Consider the following 21645-nt stretch of genomic DNA (forward strand, 5'->3'; position numbering starts at 1 on the left):
CCGAGAAACAGCAGGAGGAACCCTTTTCTGCCCGAGGCTAGAGACTGTTCTCAGGGACATGAGGTTGTAGGGCTGTGGTTGTCACAGGAAGCTGAGCGCCCTCTCCCCACACCCCCACCTCCCATCCTCCCCTGGAGGGCAAATTTGCCCAAAGAGGAGCAGAAGCTCGGCTTTGTCTGAAGCGCCCTCTGCTGGCCATCGGCGAAGGCCTTGGGCAAGGGCGGCGAGTTAAATAGAAGGTTGGGGGAGGAGAGCCTTCTGAATGTGAGGGGGAGGGGACTTCTGCCCGATGCGGAGCCCACAGTTTCACCTTCTCACCCTCAAAATGCCTGGCTTGGAGTTGTTGTTGTTTTTTTTTTTAACCAGCCTGAGAACAGTTTCCAAAGACAGTTTCTCTCTCCCCTGGTAAATGCTGAAATAGACCAGGGCAAGCAGCCAGCCAGAGCTAACAACCTGCCCCCCACCAGCTGCACAGAACAGTAGGAAGGATAGCAGCTAGACAGCATGCAGAACTTCCTGACAGCAAAACATGATTGGGGGCGGGATGTGGGAGGCGGTTCTTATTTAGAAGAAGGTAACGATGTAATGACGGGGAGGAGTGTCCCGCGTGGGATCTGTCAGATCAGAAAGGAAATTATTGAGTCTGTGCTCAGAAGATGGAGGCCCACAGCAGCCTCCTGTTTCTCATATTGTAAGACCTTCTTCTCTGCCAACACCTGGGATAGATCTTCACCCCATGTCCAAATGTACTGACCAGACATTTGCCGGATCCCTGTGGGGAGGAATCAAAAAAAAAGGACTCAAGTTTGAAGCAGGAGTTAGATCACTGGACGGACTGCCCTGGAAGTGAGGCTGGGTGTACCCTTGTCCCTCTAGTCTCCCATGTGGGAAGGATGCTCCCAGGGCCAGCCTAGAAAACAAATCTTCTTCCGTGGGTGGAGTAGGGAGTTTGGCAGCCAACACCTCTGGATTTTCTAGAAGGCTGGTGGGTTCCAAGGGGAAGGGGGGAGGGGAAGCGGCGGCTGCAGTGAAGCTGAGGGTAACTGCTTTATTGCGTTGTAGAGAATGCCGTTGTCCACACCAACTATTCTGTTCTACCGTACAGAACCCTGGCGGCCTCCACGGAGAGCGAGGTGGGGCAATTATTATCAGTGCCACTTGTTCATGGCGTCTCGTGGGCGAGCTGGTGGGTGGAGGGTGGGGATTCTGAGCCCCCAGGCTGAACTCCCCTGGCCTGACCTGGCCGGGCCCCTCCTGAGATGCCCTCTGAAAGGAGGGACAGGGTATTCACCCTGGGCTCTACAACAATGTCCGGAGGCTTCGAGCAGGGGGAGGAGGCAGGGTGGACAGAAAGTGGGGAGAGTGAGACAGGACACAGATGATGGCTGACAGGAGTAGGAAGGGCCTGAGACCCGTCAGTCAGCGGAGACTCCACCTCCGGCTCCTGCTGGCTCTCTTCTGCTCGACTTCCCTCAAGCTTGGCTTTCAGAAAGTTCCAGCAGTTTGGTGATTTGTGGGGTTACTGATTCCAGTTCTGCTGCTCTCTCAACATCTTCCCCCCTCTCTCCGCACTTCCGCCAAGTACACACACTCCTTCCTGCGCCCTGCTCTGGAGGAGGGAGTGTCTGGAAGGTGAACACAGTGCGGGGAGTAGAGAACTGGCCGATAACCCAGTAACGGCACTGGGGTCTGAGGAAGGCGGAGGGGGCTCCCTTGTTGGGGTGGGGCAGCAGATGGGGAGCCAGGACTTAATGTGGGCTGGTGTGGTGGTGCCCCCCACCCCACCCCGCCTTTAACAGCCTGCACCTTTTCCTCCCCCAGTTGTCGGGGTCCAGATTGCATGGGCTAGAATAACCTCTTTTTCAACCTGAGCCCACCAGTGCTATGACATTGCACACAGGGGTGGGTGAGCATTTCAATGCCCCCCCCACACCTATCCAGGTAGCCCCCAGGAAGACACGGGTGATGGGCCCAGAGGCCACCTGGGCATGCGGTCCTGCAGCAGGAACCCTCTCCATCCCTAGAGGAAATCTACTCCCTGATGAAAACATCCAGGCCAGGAACCTGGATTTCAAACCCACGAAGGAACCGGGGCAAGGAGCTGTGACTTTGAGAGAAAACAGGAGAACGATGGAGAGACCTGGTTTGAAATTTCCGAGAATACTAAGATGACGGATGGAAAAGGGAGCCAGGCAGAACAGAGAGGAGCCAGAGCCCTGGCTGGGATGAACGTGGAGGTGCCGGTGCCCGGGGCTCAAGCCCACTCCTGTACGTGCAGGAAGTGCCCCTTCAGGAGCCCCCAACTGTCCAGAGCCATCTTTGTGCTTCCACGCCCCTGCCCTCCCTCCCCTTGCTGACACACGCAGGGCCCTGTGAATAGAGGACGTTTAATATTTCTGTGCTGGTCAAACAGAACACAGGTGGGGAGTACACAGGGGAGGGGGCGGGGGGCCCCCTGCCTCTTGGGAGGGGTGGCTTGTGAAGGGGTGCATGTGGGGGGTTTCTTGGGAAATAGTCCAAGGAGTCTTCTCAGCAAAGGGGCCTGGCCTGGGGTGTCATAAGCATCAAATACACCCAGTCCTTGGCCTTAAGTTGGGGTCCCCCATAGGGGGTCTGTGGAGAGTCTCACTTTTTTTCCAGCTCCTTCGCTGGAATCCACACTCCCAGTGTGATGGGGGACTTGGTCCTGGAGAGAGGGGTCTGGAGAGCCCCCAGTAAGCAGCCCAGGGTTGGGAAGAGGGCTCCCGTGCCCACCGCCCAAGGGGCCGAGAACCCCGCGGGGTGCCGAGGGCTGCCCATCTCCTCCTCTCTGCCTGCTTTCCTTCCCCCCGGCTGGGCAAGAGCAGAGGGGAGGTGAGTAGGGCCGCCAACCTCTACTGAGTCCCAGGGTCCTCAGGGTGGGGTGGAGGGAGGGTGGAGAGAGAGGGTCTTGGCCACCAACAGACACTGTAAACTTTGGTTTAAAACAATAACTTAAGTTGGGGAGGGCTTCCAGCCTGGGGCCGGGATGGGAAGCGGGATGAGCAGGGGGTATGGGAGGCGACAAAGGAAAAAGCCAACAAAAAGTTTTGGTTTTTGCTTCCGGCATAAGAAAGGTCTTTGGTCATCTGTGTAACTGGGGGGAGGGGGGCACAGGGAAGGGGTGCTGAGGGCGGGTGAGGGAAGACTGCGATGGGGGAACCTGAAGGCTGGGATGGGAGTGACCTGTCGGGTCACAGCAGCCACCGTATTCATCCCACCCGCCCCTCAAGCCTGGTTTCAGCCTGGCCTTTCCCTGGGACACAGGCAGATGCTTCCCGCAGTCCTGGCACCACCTGGTGCCCCAACTCCAGCCTCAAGGGCAGCTCGGCCGCCTTCAGCGGGTCCACTTCCACGAGTGCACCGGGCCACTTCCTATGCTCCCTGGCCTGGGGGGCAGCACCCAGCAAATGGGGGTGGAGGCCCCGTTCGGCCCTGTGGGGGGGGACCTGGAACCAGGCATCCCTGCTCCCACGGAGCCCCCCAGGGCACTCCACTTGTCCCCCCCACCACCACCAGCTGTGGCTCTTGATCGGGCACAGCTGAGGAGCTGGTTTTTTCTGAGGCTGCTCTGAGACTTTAGCTGCCCCCAACCCAGGCCAGGGCAGGGGTAGGAGCGGGGGTGGAGCTACTTCACAGTAAGGACAAGAAGGTGGAAGGGAGCACAAATTACGGAAACGGGGGCCTCTGGCCAGAGAGTACTGCCAGAGCAAGATTGGGGGGCCCTGGGTGTGAGAGGGTGGCTCAGCCCCGCCTGCGGGTCTCCATGGCACTGAGGGGCCCTGCGGGGGCGAGCTGGTGGGGGAGGAGGGCCCTGCTGCTGCTGCTGGTGGTTGGGGGGCGGGGGAGGCAGGATTCGGATGTGGGCGGGGGAGTCTGAGGAGGGGTCTGGGCCCTCCGTGTCCTCTGCCAGTCCCAGACCAGGGGTTCTGTGTCCCCTCGGGGGGCGGCCGGTCCCTGCCCCCCCCCCCACGACTCCAAGCGTCGTCAGGTCAAGTCACCTTGGGAGTTGCTGGCCCAGCCCCCCATCTGAGTCCTGGAAGTGCCTTGAGGTTGGGCGGGGCGAGGAGTCGGGGTAGGTGGGGCCTGGCTTCCGGGAGGGAGGGGTCTCACCCCCTGCCCTGCCTGCCCCTAGAGGCCCTTAGGACAGTTCCTCTCCAGGCAGCTCCTCCTCCAGGTCCCTGTCTTCTGGAGGCCCCGAGGTGCTGGGGTTAGGGGGCCCCAGGGGGGGTCCCGGCCGCCTGTCTTCCTCCGCCTCAGCTGGCTCCTCTTTCACCTGCACCTGGTGGCTGTGACAGAAGGGATGATGTGGGCACCCTTGAGGTCCTCTCCTGCCGGCCCCAGCCCAAAATGCATCCAGGATCTGGGGGCGCAGGGATGTGTCCAGAGCTTGCCTCCCCAGGACCCCCTCATCTCTGAGCCGCTGGGGCCTGACGTCTCAGGTCTGGTCTCCCTTCAAAGGAAAGGAGGTCTTGGGATGGACAGAGATTGCCTTTGGTTGGGAAGGAGAGAAGAAGGGAGATGACAGAGGATGGAGAAGGGAGGGAAATACAGAGGATACGGGGGGCGGGGCGGGGAGCAATAAGGTGGGGGCCACCTGCCCTGGGAAGAGAGCTGTGCTGAAGGCGACAAGATGGGGATCCCAGCTGCAGGGGGAGAAGACTCTGCCTTCCTGATGTTTGCGGGGGGCACGGCGGTGGGCTGGGGTCCATGCCATGGGCTCACCTGTACTGGGGTGGGGAGAGGCGAGGGGGGCTGCTGCTGCCATTGCTGGGCAGCGGCTCCATGGGGGCGCCCATGTCGTCATGGCTGAGGGGCAGGAGGCTGCTGGCGGAGCCAGGGTTCAGCATGCCAGGGCTGTTGAGGAGGGGGAAGCTGCTCTCGGCCAGGGCAGCCTGGAGGGCACAGAGTTGGGGCCTGTCAGCGGGCTCCACCCAGTCAAGTACTGTCCCTTCCCCAGCCCTAGAGCACCTCCCATGTGTCCACGGGCTGGCAGATCTCTGGCACCCCCTCCCAAGGCCAGAGCTCCGAAGCTGAGCTGCCTCCCAGCCTTCCTGAGAACCTGGGCCTGACTTCTTCCCTTCCCGGGAGACAGAGGACCCCCACTCCCTGCCCCCGCTGCCACCCCAGATCTGTAAGCCAGGGAAGGGATCACCACTGGCTATGCCAACCTACCCGCTCTGTGTCCCGTCTCTGTCAGGGAGGGTGGGGGAATGTCTCTTCTGAAGACCAGTGTGCTGGAGGGAAAGTGAGGGGGTGGGAGGGCACTGGGCGGGGACCAGTCCACTACCTGGTAGCTGGCGTTAAGTGCTCCATAACTGAGGCCCGAAATCATGTTCTTCACCAGGGTGGGGCTCCTGGAGGAGAAAGAAGGCAGCGTCTGCTTCATTCATTCGCTTGTTCCTCACTCAGGCCTTGACCCCAACTGAGGGTGTGCTCTGTGCCAGGGACTATTCCGTTCATTATCCTGGGAAGCCAGAGTTGGCTGTGCCCCATCTTATTCAATCCTCCCACTGACCTGGCACATCTGGGACCGAAAGCCCCCTTCACAGGTGAGCTGCCGGGACTCCTAGGGGCCCTGGAATGTGCCCAGGGTCTCAGGGCTGAGAAGTAGGACCCAGATCCCTCCCTGTGTCTGTCTCCACGTCAGGTGGCCCAGTATTTTCTCTCCAGTCTAGATTTCTCGATGTCTGGCAAGGTCTGAGTGATAACCTCCATAGTCCCCTACTATAAAATCCACTTTCTTGCCATCCTGAATTTTGGGACACCCAATAAGCCGTGTGCTCAGCCTGTCCCCACATGCTCCACACCAAAGGCTTTTCCGCACAAAAAAGTGTTCAGGAGTTGGGTCAGGAAAAGCAACGGCTTAAGGCCATCCTTCCACAGTGACTACCCCCAGTTTAGAGGGTGTCTCAGAGAGGTTAAGGAACTGGCCCAAGGTCACACGGCTGGTGAGAAGCAGAGGTGTAATTTGAGCCCAGGTCTTCTGATTCCAAGTTGATAACAGGATATAAAGATTCCAAGCATTGTGACTGGCACATGGGGGTACTCAGAAGGGAATGGCTTTCCTTTTCGGGTCCCAACCCTGCCCCAGCACCCACAGCTGCCTGAGGGTAGAGAGGCTCTTGTCTGGGGTGAAGGAATCTTTGAGGGGCACAGGCAGCCACAGAGAGCCATCTAACTTGCTTCAGAGGCCCAAGATACACAGGCAAGCCCATGTGGGGTGCTCAGAGTGGGGAGGTGGTGGCGCTGGAAGGGAAGCTGAAAGAGGAAACCTCCCCCAGGTTCCTCAGTTTCCACTGGAAGCGCTGCGTGGTAGAGGTCAGAGACCCAGCTCTGCCAGGAATCTGCTGTGTGACCACCCTCCAGCCCCTTGTCCTCTCTGGGCCTCCTCTCCCTGTAAAGTGAAGAGGTGGGGCCTGGAGATCTCACAGACTGGCTCATCCTGCAATAAGATGGGGGAGAGTGGCCCTGGGGATGGCAGCCCCCTCCCCAGCGGCCACACTGGCTGCCATCTGCCCATGCCCCAGCTCCGGCCGGGGCTACTTTGGGCTTCTGTCTCTCTCTGGTGCCAGGTTCCCCTCAGCTCCTTCCCTCAGTCAGAAGCAGAAGACAGAAATGTCCTCTTCCTAATCAACTGTCACTTCCAGATTCCAGGCTCTCCTGGGCTCCTTCAGCCCTTTTCTCCCCCGCCCCCAACCCCACAGTGGGAAGGATCCGGGGCAGAGAGGTACCCTGGAGAGGTATGGGGGGGTGTGGGCCCACGTACCCCGTCATCTTTGGTGGTCTCCGCTTCTGGTATTCCCGCTCGTCCACAGTCCACACGGCACCCTTGACGTTCTCCACACGCACAAAGCACTTGTGCAGGCTGAGGTTGTGTCGCACTGCATTCTGGGGGTGCAGTGACAAGAAGCAGATGCTCAGAGGTGGCCCCTCCTCCACTCAGGGGAGCACAGACAAGAGGGTCCTCAAGTCCCACCTGGTCCCACCTTCCCCAGCAACAAGCAAGGGGAGGGCCGGGCAGGAGAAGATGCAGCCGGAGCCGAGGGAAGACCCCTCTCGGCCCTTGGAGCCAGGGGCTCCGGCATCCTCACCACCGCCAGCCCGTTGTATTGTCTGCTCCCTTCTCCCTGCCACGTTTTGGAAAACTCTGTCTACCAAGTGAATGATACCTCATTAGCAATAATCTGTTTTCTCAACATCATTAGTCAGATGCATGTAGCTGTTAGGGCTTCTGAGCGGCACGAGACCATACTCAGGTCCTGGCACCTCAGTGAGCCTGGGACACCTTACCTCAGGTGCACACAGAGTTCCCATTAAGCCTTTAAAAGTTTTGGAAGTAACTCAGGAAGCCTCACTGCAACCTTCCTTGACCACCTTGGAGCGTGGGAGCCTTGACTTTGGGCTGTGGCTCAGAACAGACGGCTTATTGAGAGCATGAGGTATACAGTAGAGGCCTAATACATACTTGTTAACATAAAGAAGCTGAGAGAAAGGAGAGCCCGGGTTTAGTGGCTGTACAGCAGGAAGAGGAGGGAAAAGTCACCTTGTCGGTCCCACCTCCTCCCAGCAGGATAACTTCAGGAATTGAGGTCATGCAGTTTGTAGGACACTTGGGTGGGGGCAGGGGTGCTTGGCCCAATCCCCCCACCCCGGGAACCTGGGCCAGGGCCCTAATCCACCCCACCACCGCCCACCATGTGCTTCGCTCCTGTCCCCACGCTCTCCTCTCGCAACTTCACAGCCCCAAACCGTCCCTGTCCCTGTTACCTGTCCCCCCCTCAGCCTCCCACACCTCATCTCCAGCCTTGTCTCCTCTTTACATTTCTAAACGGGGAAGAAAGCAGGCTGGGCAGGCAGCCCATGCCCCTGGAGATCGATCCCCTCTCCCTTTCTCCCTTCCAACTCTTGCCACTTGCAACTGGCCCGATTTCATTACCAATTTTAATTTGCCTCTAATTAAATCCTGTGTATTTTTCCGACTCGCTTGCTAATCCACGAGGGAGGCGGGCGGCTGGAGTGGAATCTCTTGGAGCGATAATTACAAAGGGCCTAATCACGCCGGGGCTCCTGCCTTGGAATAAATTTGCCCGCATTACGGGGCTCCGATCCTCTGCTTTGCAAATGAGAATGACCCCAATTTCCGAGGATGGCCTCACTGGGGCTTTTTTCCCTCATTTCGAAGCCTGATTCGTGATGAGAGACTAATTCGTTACGCTGAAACATTAACGGCAATTTAAGGGGTCTGGCAGGGGCTGCGTAAACAAAAGGACAGGCCCACAACATGGGCCCTGGGAGGGGACAGACACAGGGGAGGGCTGGCGAGGACCATCAGCTTGGCAGATGGCAGCTCTGTCCCCGGATGAACGGCAGCTGGCCTGGCCCACGCCGGCTCCCAACCCTTCTGCCCTGGTCTGAAGTGGACAGCATCCCAGGGTGGGGGCCCAAGAGAGTAAAGGAGGAGGAAGGAAAGGGAGCTGAAATAGTTGAGGAGAAGAGGAGGGACCTCAAGGGGCCGATAAACAGGTCGGAAGCGGGGGTGGAAAGAAAATAGAATTGGGAGTAGACAGGGTGCATTTCCCAAGTGACATGAATGGAAGCTTGGCGGCAAAAAATCCTGAAGGTCAGAGTGGTCCGCAAGCTGAGGTGAATTCTGCTGGGCCACAGGGAGGGCGCAGGCAGTGCCCCCAGTGGCAGAAACAGCAGCAGAGCACAGTTAAATGGGAAGGTCACTCAATGAGCTGGCTTCTTGCTGGGACCTAGACTAGGGGAGGGGAGATGGAGGTGAAGACCTGGGAGGGAGGCACGCCGCTGAGATGACCAAGGCTGGGCCACCAGTCAAAGGTGGTAAGAAGGCCTAAGGGGGCTGGGCTACAGGAGAGGTGGCTTCATGATGGTCATCGAGGGGTTTAAGAAAGTCACCTAAACCAGCTCCTCCCGACCTCACGAAAGGAGAGAAGTAGAGATTGCAGAGGGTGATGCAGTTAAGAGAGAACAAGAATAGAGAGTAGGTGGATGAGAGGCACTCTGCCCCCAAGGAGGAGGTTGCCTAGGGCAGTGAGGCTCCACATTGACTCCCCTAAAGGTAGAGGGTTAATATACAATATTAAAGTGAACATTACGTAACAATTGTAATGATCCCTAAAGTTTGTATAGGACTCTATCATTAAGAAACCTGGTATCCAAACTGGCCTGCAGGTTGGAGACTGAACCAGGTGGCTCCAAGAAGGCTCTGATGGCTCAGAGAGAGGGCAGGACTGTGGTTGGCAGGAAATGACATCACTCGCAGCCAATCACAGCAGCTGTCCCAGCCTTGCAGCCTCTTTGCCAAGCTTTGGGAATTGGGCACGGGGATACAGAAGGTCACGGAGCAGTCTCTCCTGCTGCACTTAGCACAGAGAAGGCAGAGAAGGCTGGGCCCTTACAGAGCCCACCTTGTCCTGGTCGCTGGTAGGGAGGGAGCCCTAGTGACACTTGTTGAAACCTGGTGGGATCGGGGAGGTACAGGCTGTTTAACTGCAGCTTCTGCACTGGCCAGCAGAGGGACTCAAGAACCAGGGATCCAACTCAGATCCTGAGATGTGGGGGACTCCTTCCCGGTGTCCATCCTACCCGACACTCCCTTCTCCTTCCCCTCACCCCCTCCCACCCTGCTGCACAGAACCGAATATTCTCACCCATCAGACAGCCAGACAGACTCATACCCCCCATGCTGGCTCTAGAAAAACAAATGGCTTAGTGTCCCAGCCCACAACTCTTGTGTCCCATTTTCCTAGGTTCCCTCCCTTGTCTGTTTCTGATCCCCCAGGAAAACTCTTATGGCTGAAGGTGTTAAAATGACTAATTGGATGAAGACAATTATCTTCCTGCTACTGATGGCAGAACTGGGGAGAGTGTGAGCGTCTCTGTTTGTGCCCCAGTGTATTACAGTCCAGGGTCTTGGTCCACCCACGTGTCCAGGCCTGTGAGCCCCCTCTCTCCACCGATCCTGGGCTTCAGAGCATGCGCCTTTAGGCGAGGACTCTGAACCCTGAGGGTCTCCTGTGAATGTAACCCAGGCCTCCCTACCAGGCTCAGGCACTACCGACTCCTGCAGGCCCTACTTCAGGGGGCTGGGGTTTTTGGGCCCATGGGGGGAGTGCTCCAGAGAGGTGGAGGTAGAGGGGCCCAGGGCCCAGAGCCCAGCCTGGAACCTGGTGGGGCCACTTCTATAGAACTGCCTCCCCGAGGGGACTGTTAGGCAGCCTTGGTCTCAAACAGATCTGGAGGGGCTTCCCTGGTGGCGCAGTGGTTGGGAGTCCGCCTGCCGATGCAGGGGACACGGGTTCGTGTCCCGGTCCGGGAAGATCCCACATGCCGCGGAGCGGCTGGGCCCGTGAGCCATGGCCACTGAGCCTGCGCGTCCGGAGTCTATGCTCCGCAACGGAAGAGGACACAACAGTGAGAGGTCCGCGTACCGCAAAACAAAAACAAAAACAAAAAAACAAACAAAAACAAAGAGATCTGGAGATGTCCAAGGCCGCCTGGGACCCTGGCAAGGAGGAACGGGCATGCCTCACCTTCCAGGTGGCCGTGTTTCTCCGGAAATAGGCGAACATCCTGGTGAACCAGTTATAGATCTCATTCAGGGTCAGCTGCCTGTCGGGGGTTTCCAGGATGGCCTGTGGACAAGGAAGAAGTATGGGGACCCTCTGTCTGGGCCTGCAAGGGCCACAGGCCTGTGTGCTGTGCTCCAGCTCCCCTCAGCCTGGCCCCTAACTCATCTGAGAGCAGAGGAGACCCGCTGCGGAAGCACGTGGACAAGGCTGGGGGTGCTCGATGGTCCCCTGAGAGGGGCAGGCTGGTTACAGCCCAGCCAGAAGCTAAAGGGAACACGAGCCTCGAGGGCCATGCACTTGTGCGAGCAGCACGTGAACTTCTGCTGGAGGGAAAATGGCTCCAAGGGCCCCTGCCCTAGACTGGGAAGGAAAGCAGTATTCTTGGGAGAAAGAGGTCCGGGGGTGGGGGATGTTTGGAATTTGTCCTGGTTTTTGTAAAGGGCACCCTAAACATGAGATGGCGTGTGTGTGTGTGTGTGTGTGTGTGTGTGTGTGTGGGTGTGGGTGTGGGTGTGTGTGTGCGCATCTGAGAGAGACAGAGAAAAGGAAACAGACTACAAGTGACCATAAGTCTATCAGAAAATTGTCTCATGGGAGTGTGTGTACGTGGAAATGAGGGTATGGATGACACAGGGGGTGTAAGTGGCATCAACAGTGTGTATGCTCCCACACAGGTCTGAGTGACCAGCAGGATGGCTCAGCCGAAGCCCACGTGAGGGGCCGTCTGGCTGAGAAGGAAAACGCAGGTGTGAGTGGGAGATGGAAAGTTACGTTCTCTGGTCCCAGGACCCTGAGAGAGGGGTGCAGACTGTGTGCCTCCCCCCACCCCCCGACTCCGTCTACCTTCCCACGCTCACCTGGCGGATGAGGGAGGCGTAGGTGAAGGGGGGCCGGACGTCGGCATTCTTGTAGAACTCGTGATTCTGGGCCAGCTCTGGGGGAGACAGGCAGAGGCTGAGGTAGCCAGAAGGGGGGTCCAGCTTGGGGAAAGACGCCCCTCCCCACGGCCCTTACCTGAGGAGATGGGGGAGCAGAACTTGTCGCTGGCCCTCCGCCGGGCGGGTCCCCCACTGTGCAGGGAGGCAGAGCCGAGGCCAGGGGGCCGTAGTGGGGTGACAGGGGCAGCGGCCGAGGTGGGGGGGTGTACGAGACCATCTGGGAATGAGTCCGCCGCGGAGACGGTCACCTTGGAGAATGAGGAGCCGGAAACTGGGTTTAGCTGTGAGCAACGGGGAGGATGCTGAGACCAGTGCCGACAGGATGAGGGGTCCGGGGTGGGGGGGCGCGGTTCTTGGAGGGCCGCAGGGAGGGGAGAGTCACTCACTGGCTGGCTGAAGGGCTTGGGCTCCGAGGGCCGCATGTGCAGATGGGCCATCATGGCCTGTAGCCGCTCGCTCTCCTTGGCGAGCTGTGGAGAGGTGGGAGGTAAGCAGGGGTTGTGCCTGGTGTCGGGGAGCGGGCGGGCGCAGCCGGGCCCTCCTCCTCCACATACCAAGCCCGTCACCACCACGCGCCCCCGCCCTTGGCACTCCAGCTCCCTCCGTCCCTTGCTCCTGGAGGACCTCGGCTTTTCCCTGCCCCTCTGGCCCCTCACACCTGAAAGCCAGGACTGGGGGCTGCCTGCTCCATGAAGCCCTCCCCGCTTCTCCAGACTGTGTGTCCCCAGCCTAGACCCCCGCACAGCCGCTGCACTCTGGGGGGCCTTCTTCCCAACAGCACACGCCTTTCCTCCCCATCAAGAGCAGAGGCTGTGGCTGAACAACACCCAAGTTCAGAGGCACTTGTGTGTGAGAGTGCCCTCACATACTGAATGGAGATGCAGGAATGGATGAATGATTCATTCACCTCTATTCATAAATTCAATAGATCTTTTACAACCACCCTCTCATGCAGGGAGCTCTGCTAGGTGCCAGAGGGAAATGGGTAAATATTGATTGGCTGCCTGATGGACTGTCCTGAGGAGCCTCCTGAGTATTCCGTGCTGTAGAGTGTAGACTCCGGAGCCAGACTGCCCTGGTTCCAATCCCAGCTCTGCCACCCACTGGCTGAGTGATCAGAGGCAAGTTACTTCACCTCTCTAGGCCTCTGCTTTCTGTATCTGTAAACTGGGCATAATAATAGTACCTACCAACCATATAAGGTTGTTCAGAGGATCCCTTGAGTCACATAGGTATTTAGTATAGCACAAGGTGAGGGCTCAGTATGTTAGCTATGCATACCATTTTTGTTGTTTGTATGAGTCTCTTCAGGACCTCGCATCAGAGAGGCCCCCAACCCTGGTTTCCCCCTCAGAATCTGGCTGCCCTCACCTTACAACCATGGTAACAAGGACCTAGAAAGCATTAGGTGACCCTTCCATGAGACCCCCCCTAAATCCCTCCTGGAAAGTCAGTGCTGTGGGTGAGGCAGGGGTGGGAGCCCCCCACGCCCCTCTCCCGCAGCCTGAGGCCACACCTGGATCTCCAGCTGCTGCACCACCTGCATCTGCACGCGGCACTGGGCTGTGCTCCGGTCGTCCAGGGCGTGCTCTGTGTTGAGGTGTCTTCCGGGGGAGGAGGGGGTGGAGAAGAGAAAGTTGGCCCTGGTTCTCCTGCTGTCACCACCCACCCCATCCCATCCTCTAATCCCGCCCACAGCCTGGAAAGCAGACAGACCAAGAGATACAAAGAAGGGAAAGAGATGGGGAAAAAAACAAACACAAAAACGGGGCAACGGAGGAAGCCGCCTTCTCGTCAGCCTCCTTTGATGTCTTTGCTAAAACCCCAGCTACAGAGAGATCTAACTGCAAATGAACTAATTAAGTAAACCTCTGACGAAGCGTGAAAACAATTTGTTTGACCCTGATGCTGCAAGGGTCTGGGAGACAGTGGAGTTAATCAGTCAGTGACAGAGCCTGGCACGGCTATGGCAGCTGGCCGCCTGCTGCCAGCCGCCTGTCCGCCAGGCCTGGAGGCCGTCGCTCTCCGGGGCTGGGGCTGGGGGAAGCCGGGGAGGGCGGTGGGGGAAGTCTTCTCCTTCTCCTCACACCCCCAACCTGCTGGGCTCAGCAGCCTGGGGTCGGGGTTGGGAGGCTGCTGGCCCAGGAAATACAGAATGCAGACGGGGTAGGAGTGACCGGGGAGTTGATGGGGGGCAGAGAAGGATCGAGGTCCCCCCCTGGGGTGAGGATGGCAGGACAGCTGGTGGCTGAAGGTGCAAGAAGTGGCAAGCTAGGTGGTAGGCTGGGGGATGAGGGGCCCTGTTAGGGGAGGCAGGCTGGGGGGCAAAGGAGAGTGGGGCTGACACCTACTTGATAAACTGGCCCAGGTCTTCACACAGGGTCTCACAGCCTGGCCACTTGCACTCTCCGTGTCCGTAGAGGGGGTGGGAGCCGGGCGTCTCCTCGTGGGAGGAGCTGCGAGGGCAGGAGGGAGATGGTGGTCAGGGACCCTGAGGACCCCGGCAGCCCTGGGTCCCGCCCAGCCCCAGCTCCCCTACTGATGATGACGCTTCTGTCCCTAATACAGGTTCCCCAGAGGCCAGGCACAGCTGTGCGTGCCCCGGGAGAGGCAAACCTGCGGGTCCCTGAGCCGCACAACCCCACCCCAGCCTCTACCACGGGTGCCAGCCTTCAGGGTCAAGGCCAGTCCCCGGGCAGGTCTGCAGCACCTCCTCCCAGCCGGAGCCCCGTACCTGTCTCTCCGAGGTGTGAGCACAGTGGGCTGTCCGTTGGGCAGGGTGTGGTGGGAGAGGGGGGGTGAGACTTTGGGGGGGGCGGCGAACGAGGTAGCGGTGGTGGCCGTGCCGGTGAGGTCCAGCCCCTCCTGCTTGACGCTGTCCTCGGCGGGCTGCCCGGGGGCACCCTCACCCTTCCACAGCTGGGGCAGGTCCGTCGGGCACACGGCTGCGATGGGAGGGAGAGAGAGGGGAGGCTGGCCGGGCCCCAGGAATGCATGGGGCCCCCACCTCACTCCTGGGAGCAGGGGCTGCCAGCCTGCGGGGACAGCGAGGGCGTGGGGCTGGGGCTGGCTGAGGGGTGGGCACTCACCTTGCGGGAGGGTCTGGAGGGGCCCCGAGGCTTGGCTGGGCTGCAGGCTGACCAGCCCCTGTCTCTGCAGGTTGAGCAGGTGCTGTTGCTGCAGCTGTTGCATTTGCAGGAGCTGTTGCTGGAAGGCCAGCTGCTTGTTCCCCAGGGCCTGGTGGGGGGCCCGAGGGGGCGGGCAGAGAGGGGTGCCATCAGCCTCAGGTGTGCCATCTGGCCCCCACCCTGCGGCCACCCCTTCCCAGGGCCTGTCGGCCCCCGGAGCTGTCGTGGTGGTGTCAGCAGCTGCAGCCTCCCTGCTCCCGGCCCAGCTTCCATAGGGCTGCATGCCTCCTCGCAGGAAACACACACGCACACACACACGCACACGCGTAGGCACGCACGCGCGCAGACACACACGGCCAGACCCAGACACGCAGCACGACGCCCTCCCCGCTCCCGCCTCCCTCCTTCTGCTGCTTCGGCTCGGCTCCCGCACCACAGCTGTGCTCGCCTGGGGGGCGCGGGGGGCTCTCATCACAATGATGGATGAGCCTGTCAGACTCCAGGGGCCACTCCCGCCTGGCGGGCACCCTTCCCACGTGCCCGGGGTGCCCCCCTTCCGCTCTCAGGAGGGGGCCTTCTCCCCTCCAGCTCCTCTCCTCTCTTGCTTCTTAGATACAGAGAATCAAGGCATTTGATGGGATTTTAAAAGATCAGCATCGACAGGTCATCAGGACCCAGGCTAGGGAACAGTCACATCACTACTGCCCAGATGCCCACCGCCTGCCCGCACTTGCTCACTCTGCTCTTGGTGGCTCCCTCTCTCCTGCTCTGGCCCCGCTCCCCCCGCCCGCCCCTCCCCCCCTCCAGATTCAGTACTTCACACAAGCACTGACAGTCAGCCTGTCAGCAAGCCTCTTCAGAGCCCCAGGAGCCAAGCATGTCCCAGGCACTCTGGAGGCAGGGATGGCTCAGCCCACCTGCCCTGGAGGTGGGGTGGTGGGCTGGCTATTCAGCCTAGAGACAATGCAGAGAAGGAAGCAAATAGGAGACCTTTGAGGGGGAGGCTGAGGGCGGGAGGGAATGACTGGGTGTCAGCAGGGCAGCCTCCTGGGAAGAGGCAACTTGACCTCGGCTGTGGTCTGGCCAGCAGGAGAGAAGTGCGTGTCTGGGACATGGGGTGGGGGGCACTGCAGGGCCTGGTATGGAAGCTCAGAAGGCACTGTGGCCCAGATGGGGCAGGGGGTGCAGGCTGGGGAGTTCTCTGCAGAGGCAGGGCAGGATGTTACAAGAAGCAACAGAAGTTGGGGCAGGGCTGAGGGGAGGGACTGCAAGATTTTCAGGACCAGGCTAGAGGGCTGACGTGCTGGGACACTAACAGACAAGCAGGCAGGAAGAGGGCATGACCACGAGGCAGCCGCTCGTGAGTGCGGACCATCCGACACTCACATACCCGTCTACGCGTATGTGCTCAGATGACACAGGGCTCAGCCCTTCTGCTCCCCTAATCCAACACCACGAGGCGAGGAGAGGAGGACTGAATGCGGCTGAGGGGAGGTGCTGGAATGTGGGCCTCCATCCCCCCATCCCGCCCCCCAGCCTTTGCTGGTTTTTCTACTATCCCAAGGCCATTCTGTCCTGACCACTTTGGGACTCCCAGCCCCTGGCTAGGAGAGGGCTGCCGCTGCAGGTGAGGGGCTGGGGTCCTTTGAGGGGCACATCCGGCCCTGCCTGAGCCCCTTACCTCTTTGGGTTGCTGCTTCCCAGCCTGCTGTTGCGTGAGGAGCTGTAAGTGGAGTTGCTCTTGCTGTTTCTTGTAATATTCCTGCAGCTGGGGGTCGACAGCAGAGCGGGAGTGGGTTAGCGCAGGCGGGGGACTGCTGACCCCAAAGCAACGGCCAGCCCTCTTGTGACTGGGCTGCCGTCACACAGATGGTCCAGCAGGGAGATGTCTGCTCCGAGAGAGGCTCTCCCAGAGCAGAGCCTGGACGGAGAGGGGAGAGGGGAGCCTCCCCCTCCCTTGGTGGGGGAGGATGAAGTGCCAGGATGTTCTTTGTCCTTCCCCGGGGTTTGGAGATACAGGTGGGGCGCTGTGAGGGCGCATGGGGGTGTGTGGGAGTCTGCTGTGGGACAGGCCTGACCTCTGACCCCTCCCCAGCTGTCTTGGAGGAATGCAGGTCAGTCCGGCCAGAGCGGTCTCTCTGGTTTTTGCCACTGCTTTGGCCTTTGGTGATGTTGGTAGTAAACAGGGTGGGAGTGGGGAGGCCAGTGCCTGGAACACCTCGCCCTCCTCTCCCTGCCCTTCCGGGCGGCCCCGGGGCCAGACTCACCTGCTGCAGCATGAGCGCCTGCTGCTGCTGGAGCAAGGCCTGCAGCTGTGGGGGTGACAGGATCTGCTGCATCTGCTGGGGGGTGAGCATCTGCGGCGACATCATGGCCACCGACACGGGCACCTGTGAGATTCGCCCCGTCAGCCCCTCACCTCTTCCCCACCCCGGGGGAGGGTCCGCGCCCAAGCCCCTGCCCACAGCGGGGCACAGCGGCTGCGCAGTGAGCTGCCTGGGCTCACATTCTGGCTCTGCCACCTGCTAGCTGTGCATCTCTGGACAAGTGACTCACCTCCCCTGTTCTTGGTTTTCTTGTCTCTGAAATGGAAGTAGCGATAGCGCCTGCCTCTTAAGGTCATCACGAGGGCTAATGAGTTAGTACTTAGAACAGAGCCTGCAGGCGGCTGGACATTACTGCAGGATGCGCTGTCTCTGGCACAGGAAGGTTAGACCCCAGTGACACTGGTTAGTAGAATCCATGCTTTGCAGGGTGTCTCCCCCAGTGATGGGGAGGGGCAGCACCTAGCCACTGCTGACTCCTGCTCGGTCTGTTCTGAGAACACGATCCACAAGGTGGGCCTGGCCAGGAGGGCAGCCTGCAGCCATGGGAAGGTTTCAAAATGTAGCCCACATGGCGTGAGGACCTGGACTTTGGCCCCTCTCACACGCGTGTCACGTACTCCAGCACACCTGTCTAGACGGCACACACAGTGACCGGGAGCTGACGGCCAGGGAGCACCATGAGGGCCACCCTGTGTGAGTGTGTACGTGTAATCACCTAACTAGGTCCAAGTGGGGTGGAAAGAACACCACGCAGAGACGCGGGGAGAGGCAGGCTGCTCCTCCTCGCTCTGCAATGAACTTGCCAAGTGACCTCCAGCCATTCACTGGCTGTCTCTGGGGTCAGTTTCCTCCACCATAAAACAGAGATGCCTCCTTCCAGCTGGAACTTGCAGGATTCTCATAGTAGGGCAGCTTTCTGCCCTCTGCCCTGGGTGAGGCCTCTATAGGAGGCCCAGAAATCTAGCTACAGGGCTTCCCTGGTGGCGCAGTGGTTGAGAGTCCGCCTGCCGATGCAGGGGACACGGGTTCGTGCACCGGTCCGGGAAGATCCCACATGCCGCGGAGTGGCAGGGCCCGTGAGCCATGGCTGCTGAGCCTGTGCGTCCGGAGCCTGTGCTCCGCAGCGGGAGAGGCCACAACAGTGAGAGGCCCGCGTACCGCAAAAAAAAAAAAAAAAAAAAAAAAAAATCTAGCTACAGGCAAAAGGTTCAGGGAAAAGCAGTATCATCATTCTTTCCCCAGTTCCCACCTCCCCTGAAACCCCTAGCCTGTGCAGTCACAGCCTGGGTAGTCCAAGTTGCAGTACTGTCTTGATGCCCAGGACAGGTGTCCTGACAGGGCAATTGGCCATCCCCATCACTCTTCAAGCTCCATGTGCACAAGTCTCTAATCTCCCATCTCACTCCCCAGCCCAAGCAGAGCTGACACATGGCAGGCACTCACTAAGTGTGTGCTCCCCCCAGTTGAGTTACCTTCCTGGCAGATCAACCTTGGGGCAGGGAGGGAGGGGTGCTGGTGGGCCAGTCCAGGGGGAGTGTCTTGCAAGAGACTTGTCCTGGTCAGGACAGCACAGGTTATGTCCCCAGCAGATTCCTGGGCCCTTTCACCTTCCCCCAGCCCCACAGGCGGGGCAGAAGAGGAGGAGTTGGTTCCATTCAGGATCCTTGGCAGGGGCAAGGCTCAGCCTCCAGCCACCAGTGAGGGCATCCCCAGGCAGAGGAGCAACGGGGGGAAGTGCAGTGGCTCCAGGGACATCGGTAGGTCTCACTGCCCCCACCTCTTCTTGCCCCCCTTCACTAGTGGCTGAGCCCCAGCCCTGGGCTCCCCTCCTTTACTGCAGGCATCTCTGTGCAAACATCCCTGGAAGGGGCACCTAGCTTTTTAGCCACGGCCACACCGTGTGAATGAAGGCTCTGAGGGGCCTCTAACGAGGAGCCCTAAGCGCCAGGGTTGGGACTCATGCCCAGGTCTGTGTGCTCTGCAGTTCCCGCTGTTCCCACATCCCGCACCGCCTGCCCACACCCCGCCGCCCAGGGCAGGTCTTGAGAAGGGTTAGGAGAGTGTGTGGAAATGGAACCGTCCAGGGAGCTCAGGGGTTCAATGAAGCCAGAGATCCCCAAGGCCAACCTCTCTCTTTACAACTGTCTCCTGGGGAGGCTCGGGAAAGTCAGGCTGCAGGGCTGTTCTGGTCCCCACTCTTGGAGGGTCAGGCCATGGCACGGATCCAGCCCCCCCCCCCCCCCCGTGCAGAGCCAGCCTGTATCCTTTGCTGGGTGCCCCCGAGGCAGCTGCATACCTGTCCTTTGACATGGGGGCCCCCAACATGGTGGAGCTCAGAGCCCTGGATTTCTGAGTCAGATGACCCAGGTTCTTATCCCTGACATTGACTATCCCTTTGAAATCGCCAAGCCTCACTTTCTGCATCTGCTAACTGGGTTTGGCACAGCTGCCCTCCCCGCTTCACAGGACTACTCAAGATGACGTTGGTGGCGGCTGATTACATGCCAGGCGTGCCAGGTGCTTGGCTAAGCCCTTCATGTGTATTATCTCCCTGAATCCTCACAGCAGCCCTGGGAGGAGGGTACCATCATCGTCACCATTTTAGAGGTGAGAAAACCGAGGCCTAGAGGGACAGTGGGGGAAGAAGTAAGTGAAGGTGATTTGTATGGCCATGAAATTCTACACAAATGTAAAGAAAATTACTTTTTAAAACATTCTGGATTCTCCTTTTCCCTTCTTTCTCTCCCCTCCTCCACGAGTGCACCTTAGGCACGCCAGGGGCCCAACGTTCCGGCCCCAGGGGCATTACGTGGCAAGGGTCACTTTGGGCAAAAGCTCTGGGCCTCCCATGCTCGTGGCTGTGAGAACTGAACTAGAGGAGATGGACAGGGCCCCCAGCCGAGGAGACTGAGCCTAGACACCCAGGAGGTCTTTCCAGGCACCAGGGGTGTGAGTCACTGCGAGTGGCCTGCAGGAAAGGATGTGGTATGTCCTTCCTTGGGGCTTTCCTACTTGGAGGCAGGGGAATGGAAGAGATGACCTTGGAAGGCCTCCCCGGCCCCTGCTGTTCCTGCCAGTTGGCTGAGCCGCAGGCTGGAGAGGTGGCCGCAGTGATCTGGATGGATTACCTTGTGTGTACTTGTCTTGAAGGTGGCCCAGCAGGGTCAAGAAAGGTCAGTGAAGTGGCAGCTGCCTGCTATCTCCTGAGCTGCCCATCCCTTCCCCTCACATCCCTTGGGGGTTCTGAGGACTGAGCTGGAGCTCCCCTGGTGTCCCCACTGACCCCTCACCAGGCTGGGATGTGTCAGGATGGGCACCGTCGGCTAGTCAGCCCAGCGAGGCCCGTGAGTCACCATCTGGAGGGCGGCCAGGGCAGCTAAATGCTTACAAAAGCCCTGGCAGTGTGAGCCCCAGGCAAAATGCCGACAGCTGCCTCCAGCCCCTCCCTCGGGGACCCTGCTCAGGCCTGGAGCCCTCCAACCACCACGTAAATCACCGTGGGGCAGACACTAGGTGATTTACAAAATCATCTCGTTTTATCTTCACCATCCTACGGGATAGATGCTGTTATTAGCCCCATTTTGCAGATGAGGCAAACTCAGGCCCAGAAAGGTTAAGAAACTTGTCCAGAGTCACACAGCTGACAAAGGGCAGAGCCAGGATTTTAACCCGAACAACTAGCTTCAGGACTCACACTTCCCTGCATACACTCTGATGCTGCCGCGTGCTTAGCACAGTGAACTGCAGTCCCCAGTACAGAGCCCTGGCCTGATGGTTCTCTGGGGGTGGGGAGATGGGGGTTCTTGGGGCCATGTCTGAACTTCTCCAGGAGCCTGGAGCCCCAAACCCTGGATACCTTCCTTGCCTCTCATCCCCACCCTCAGGTTCAACATCTCCAAGGAAGTGGGGCTTCTGACCCCGCGTGGGGTCCAGGGCCTAGAAATAGCTTTTCTAAGAACTCAAGGCTGGTGGTGGGATAGGGGAGAGCGTATTTTGTTGGTCTGGAGCCTGAATCAAGTGGGTAATGCAGATCTATGGCAGCCTCTTTCCCAGTGGTCCCCAACTCAAGGCAGGATTGCCTGCCCACTCACCTCCCAGCCATGTTCACCACCCCTCTCTTAGAGCCAGCTTCAGAAGAGTTTCTAAAACCATATTAGGTCTCCAGCTCCAGCCTGGAGATTGCCTGGCTTGTGCCTGGGCCTGGGCCCCAGGCAGGGAGAGCTCAATCACAGAAGGCAGCACAGGTATCTGGGAGTTTGGGCAGAAGGTTGGTTAGAGCAGGCCCCTTAGCTGGGCCCAGCCTTCGGCTCACCTTCTCAGCCCCCTTGCCATTTCTAGAAGTTCTTCTTGGTGTCTCACCACGATCTTTCTTGCTGCAGCTCCAGCCAGGACTGAGGACTACCTTCTGGTCATTTGCAAGGGAGTTTAACCTAAACTAAGCTCTGGCCTAGTCTCCCCACTCACCCAGGGACCCCGATCCCCATACTTAAGAGGTTGAGTTTGGGTCCTTGATTCTGGCACCAAATTGTATCCATCCCAACCTGAGGGAACCTCTAAATAGGCTTCCTCTGTGTCCGGTACCATCCCTGCTCCTCCCAGCCCAGCATACATGGTAAGCACTCTGCAAATGTTGTCA

The 21645-nt window shown here is 59.3% G+C and overlaps 1 protein-coding gene across 2 annotated transcripts in view; it reads right to left on the minus strand.

The window, feature by feature from the left end:
• Positions 1-2371: 2371 nt before the first annotated feature.
• Positions 2372-21645, minus strand: part of FOXP4 (forkhead box P4) — a 51867-nt gene continuing 32593 nt past the window's right edge. Inside the window, exons 4-17 of one of the 2 annotated variants that reach the window (XM_060111612.1) lie at positions 16950-17072; positions 16364-16450; positions 14644-14791; positions 14289-14499; positions 13906-14010; positions 13071-13158; positions 11941-12024; positions 11631-11802; positions 11474-11550; positions 10578-10679; positions 6788-6909; positions 5309-5375; positions 4744-4913; positions 2372-4307 (exon numbers count right to left, since the gene is read on the minus strand). In XM_060111612.1, the coding sequence (XP_059967595.1) occupies positions 4160-4307; positions 4744-4913; positions 5309-5375; positions 6788-6909; positions 10578-10679; positions 11474-11550; positions 11631-11802; positions 11941-12024; positions 13071-13158; positions 13906-14010; positions 14289-14499; positions 14644-14791; positions 16364-16450; positions 16950-17072 (1704 nt within the window). In that variant the 3' untranslated portion in view covers positions 2372-4159. Of the gene's footprint in view, positions 4308-4743; positions 4914-5308; positions 5376-6787; positions 6910-10577; positions 10680-11473; positions 11551-11630; positions 11836-11940; positions 12025-13070; positions 13159-13905; positions 14011-14288; positions 14500-14643; positions 14792-16363; positions 16451-16949; positions 17073-21645 lie in introns of both variants that reach the window. The other variant, XM_060111610.1, reaches the window with a different exon arrangement.

Source organism: Mesoplodon densirostris, chromosome 10 (assembly GCF_025265405.1).
Source record: "Mesoplodon densirostris isolate mMesDen1 chromosome 10, mMesDen1 primary haplotype, whole genome shotgun sequence".
Lineage (NCBI taxonomy): Eukaryota > Metazoa > Chordata > Mammalia > Artiodactyla > Ziphiidae > Mesoplodon > Mesoplodon densirostris.